Source organism: Nyctereutes procyonoides, unplaced genomic scaffold, assembly GCF_905146905.1.
Source record: "Nyctereutes procyonoides isolate TBG_1078 unplaced genomic scaffold, NYPRO_anot_genome, whole genome shotgun sequence".
Classification (NCBI taxonomy): domain Eukaryota; kingdom Metazoa; phylum Chordata; class Mammalia; order Carnivora; family Canidae; genus Nyctereutes; species Nyctereutes procyonoides.
Window position 1 is genome coordinate 2,175,510 of NW_026575045.1, and position 3,548 is coordinate 2,179,057.

General features: G+C 52.7%; 1 protein-coding gene across 1 annotated transcript; it reads left to right on the plus strand.

Annotated features, from left to right (window-relative positions):
• The first annotated feature begins 354 nt into the window (after nucleotides 1-354).
• On the plus strand, nucleotides 355-3,322 carry TCF21 (transcription factor 21). The gene is made up of 2 exons (XM_055324716.1): nucleotides 355-1,048; nucleotides 2,765-3,322. The coding sequence occupies exons 1-2, from the start codon at nucleotides 599-601 to the stop codon at nucleotides 2,852-2,854; spliced, it is 540 nt and encodes a 179-aa protein (XP_055180691.1). The 5' UTR covers nucleotides 355-598; the 3' UTR covers nucleotides 2,855-3,322.
• Nucleotides 3,323-3,548: the final 226 nt, after the last annotated feature.

A 3,548-nucleotide genomic window follows, 5' to 3' on the forward strand; every position in this document is an offset into this window, starting at 1 on the left:
AAAGAGCAAAAGGATCTGGCCATTTCTCCGGAGCCCTAAAAAAAAGCCACCAGCTTTGACCTCTTAAGAGGAAAAGCGGCCTCAGGAGATGGCCCTGGAGAGGGGCCGTGGGTGGGGCGCGCTCTTCCTTGGCTCAAGTGGCAGAAGGTAACTGGTAGGCGCGAGTTGCAGTTGAGTCGATTTACAAGTTGGAAATCAGGGTCAGTGCGTGAGAGCCTCCCTCGCTAGCGCTAGCGAGAGGGTCTAGGAGTCCGCCGGGGCCTAGCAGGCCCCTCCCCCGGCCTACGAGGGTCCGCCTCTCTACTCCGCAGATAAATTCCTAGTGTCCACCAAATTCCTCTGCGCTCCCTCACACTCCCCTGCGGCCACGACTCCGGAGGTGGGGAAGCAGAGCCGAGTTCCTCCCCGAAGAAGCCCTCGCGGTGCCTTCTCGCAACCTCGCCAAGGGCGAAGGGCTGTGAGGCTCAACCAGAGCCCCCGCTCCAATCCCCGCCCGGAGGTGGCCGCCCCGCACCCCCGTCCCGGGCCCGCTGGCTAGGGGCTCGCTCGCGCGCGCGCGCTCTTTCGCCTCCCCCCCCCCCCACTCTCTCCCCCAAACATGTCCACTGGCTCCCTCAGCGATGTGGAGGATCTTCAAGAGGTGGAGATGCTGGACTGTGACGGGCTGAAAATGGACTCGAGCAAAGAGTTTGTGACTTCCAACGAGAGCACCGAGGAGAGCTCCAACTGCGAGGCGGGGTCACCCCAGAAGGGCCGCGGAGGCCTGGGCAAGAGGAGGAAAGCGCCCACCAAGAAGAGCCCCTTGAGCGGCGTCAGCCAGGAGGGGAAGCAGGTCCAGCGCAACGCGGCCAACGCGCGCGAGCGGGCCCGGATGCGGGTGCTGAGCAAGGCCTTCTCCAGGCTCAAGACCACCCTGCCCTGGGTGCCCCCGGACACCAAGCTCTCCAAGCTGGACACGCTCAGGCTGGCGTCCAGCTACATCGCGCACTTGAGGCAGATCCTGGCTAACGACAAGTACGAGAACGGCTACATTCACCCGGTCAACCTGGTAAGTCCGCGGGCACCGCGGCGGCCGTCCGAGCGCCCCTGGGGACCCCGGCGGGAGGGCCCGCGCCCCCCGCGCCGCGGGCCGCCGAGCGCGCGTGATGTACGCCGCCGCTGGACGTGGCAGCCCCCTGGAGAGCTTGCAAGTGCACGGAGCTGGCAAAGAGGAGGGGTCCGCCGAGCCCGCGCCGGCGCCGTCCGGCAAGCTGCTGAGCGCCCGGGGAGCCTTCTAGTAATCCCGCTCTTCTTTTAGGGGAAGGAGAATTCGATCTCCCCCCTCCCGTTTTTGTACATAAAAACACCCCACTCTGTTTCTTTCCCAGGCCTATTTAGGACCGTTAGATATAGACAAATTCACGCCCCCATAGGTGTCCTGGAAGTCCCCCCGCTGCTTGAATATTCTGCGCTGCTCTTATGGGCAGGTTAACATTTTTAAATCCCAGAAGTTCTAGCAAATATCAGCAAGAATCACTAAATTCTCACAAATATTAGTGTGGTAAGTGATATTAAAATATAATGTAAGGTCACTCTCATCGAAGATTTAAAAATGTGTTACGTTTTATCTTAAAACGTAATGCCCATTCAGCCTGTCTTTTGAATTTTGTTTTAAAAAGTAATTCTCATGGAGGCTGATTTTCTCTCACATGTATTCTGCTACATAAGAAGTACGGTTTACTTCCTTTTTTACTTGATTTGATTTTAAGAATTCCAGACTCCAGAGAAAAACAACAAGCACGACTTACTAGCACCTTTGTTTATATATGATAAGAATGAGAGATTTTTTCCTCTTAAAAGTCGTCTTATCGGCCAGCACTGGAAGGAGAGGTTTGAAGCTTTGAATTGTCTTCTCACTCAGATGGGTTTCAGGAATTGGGGGGAGGGGATGCAAAGCCACGTTTTGCCCTAGTAAATGTTTTTCCCTCTTAAGTTAGAAGTCTCTCCTTTTTCGAAAAAATGAGCAAATTGTTTATTAAAATCTGGAACTAAAATGAAAGCAATTACTTCATTTACAGTTGCTGCTGCGTTCATCTTCGAATCAAGAAATTTAAGACAGCTTTAGTATAAAACACCTCGGAGAAGGGAAGAGCCCAGTAGGAAGATGATCTTAAAATATGCGTGTATATTCTTTTATTAGCATTACCCCCCCACACACACACACACACCCTTAAGAGCCAGCGATTAAAATTTAGAAACTGTGGTCAAAGCCCGTGTTTGTCAGGGAGGAAATGAAAGTTGGCAGGAGAAAAATAGACGGGGATGAAAGCGAGAGGGCCGGGAAATCTAGCCAGGGCCTCAGAAGAGGGCCCCGAAAGTCGCTTCGCCTCCAACCGGGTGTCCACCCGGCACGAGGTCCTTCTTGGCTTCCCTGCTTCGGCTCAGCTGCCTCCGCGTGATGCCACGGCCGCGGGCACTGTGAGCTTTCCAGGGGCCTCCTCTCTTGGGTTTCTCTTACAACGTAGGATGAACCCCTTTGCTCCGCCACCCGGAGCTGTGACTTAGCACCAACGGAGCTTTTTCTTTATTCATCCACGGGGCGCCCTAGGACACCCAGCAAATTGCAGAGAGATAGATAGTGGGTCCCTCCAACTGGCTGCCTGACCGCCCCCCACCCCCACCCCCACCCCCCGCCCTCTCCTCGGGTCTCGGGCTCGGAGCGCACCACCACCCTGCCTCCAAGGCCACTTACCACTTACCGCCTCCACCCTCTTCTCTCCTGCAGACGTGGCCCTTTATGGTGGCCGGGAAACCCGAGAGTGACCTGAAAGAAGTGGTGACCGCGAGCCGCTTATGTGGAACCACAGCGTCCTGACCTTGGAGGTGCGAGTCTGGGAAAGGCGCGCTCCCGGGGGGGTAGCGGGCCCCGCCCGGGAAGGCGACCCCTGCCCTCCCTTGCTCTCTGTCTCTGCTTCCCCCGCGCAACGTTCCTCTCCCTGCCCCCCTCTCCCCCACCCCCCGCGAGAACACTTTACAGCGACGAGGAGATTCGTTTCCAAACCTGAGGAGATCAACTGTACTTACAAAGATTCCCATCTATTTAACTTTATTAACTTCTGCGGTGAATGACTCTGCGAGCCTTGCTGGTCCAAGTGCAATATGTAATTATAAATATATAAATAGATAATAAGAGCCTATCAATGTGTATCTTTTGTACCATATGTTGTAAAATGTAGTTCATAGAATAACTGACTTTGATAGTCACATTTATAAAGTAATTCACTTAAAGATATATTTTTTTCAAACAAGTTTTGCTACTTTCGAAAATAAATCTTTCTTTATATTGCTAAAAGCCCTGAAACTGGTGTGCTTTTTAATATATATATATATATGTATATATATATAAAATATATATATACAGAATAGAAAAGCAGGAGAGTATGGGGAAGCTTGATAATGAAAGTGGTTCTTTTGAACCTCAATCCAAACGTCTAGAGATGAAAAAGATCAAACACAATTTCCACTGTGAAGGTGCGGATCACATTTTGCACTGAAACTTCAAATAGAAA

What these genes read in the sequence shown, in the direction of transcription:
- TCF21 (XM_055324716.1), top strand. Translation starts at nt 599, where the DNA reads ATGTCCACTGGCTCCCTCAGCGATGTGGAGGATCTTCAAGAGGTGGAG. An exon ending in ACATTCACCCGGTCAACCTG is followed by an intron (nt 1,049 to 2,764) that starts GTAAGTCCGCGG and finishes TCTCTCCTGCAG; the next exon opens with ACGTGGCCCTTTATGGTGGC.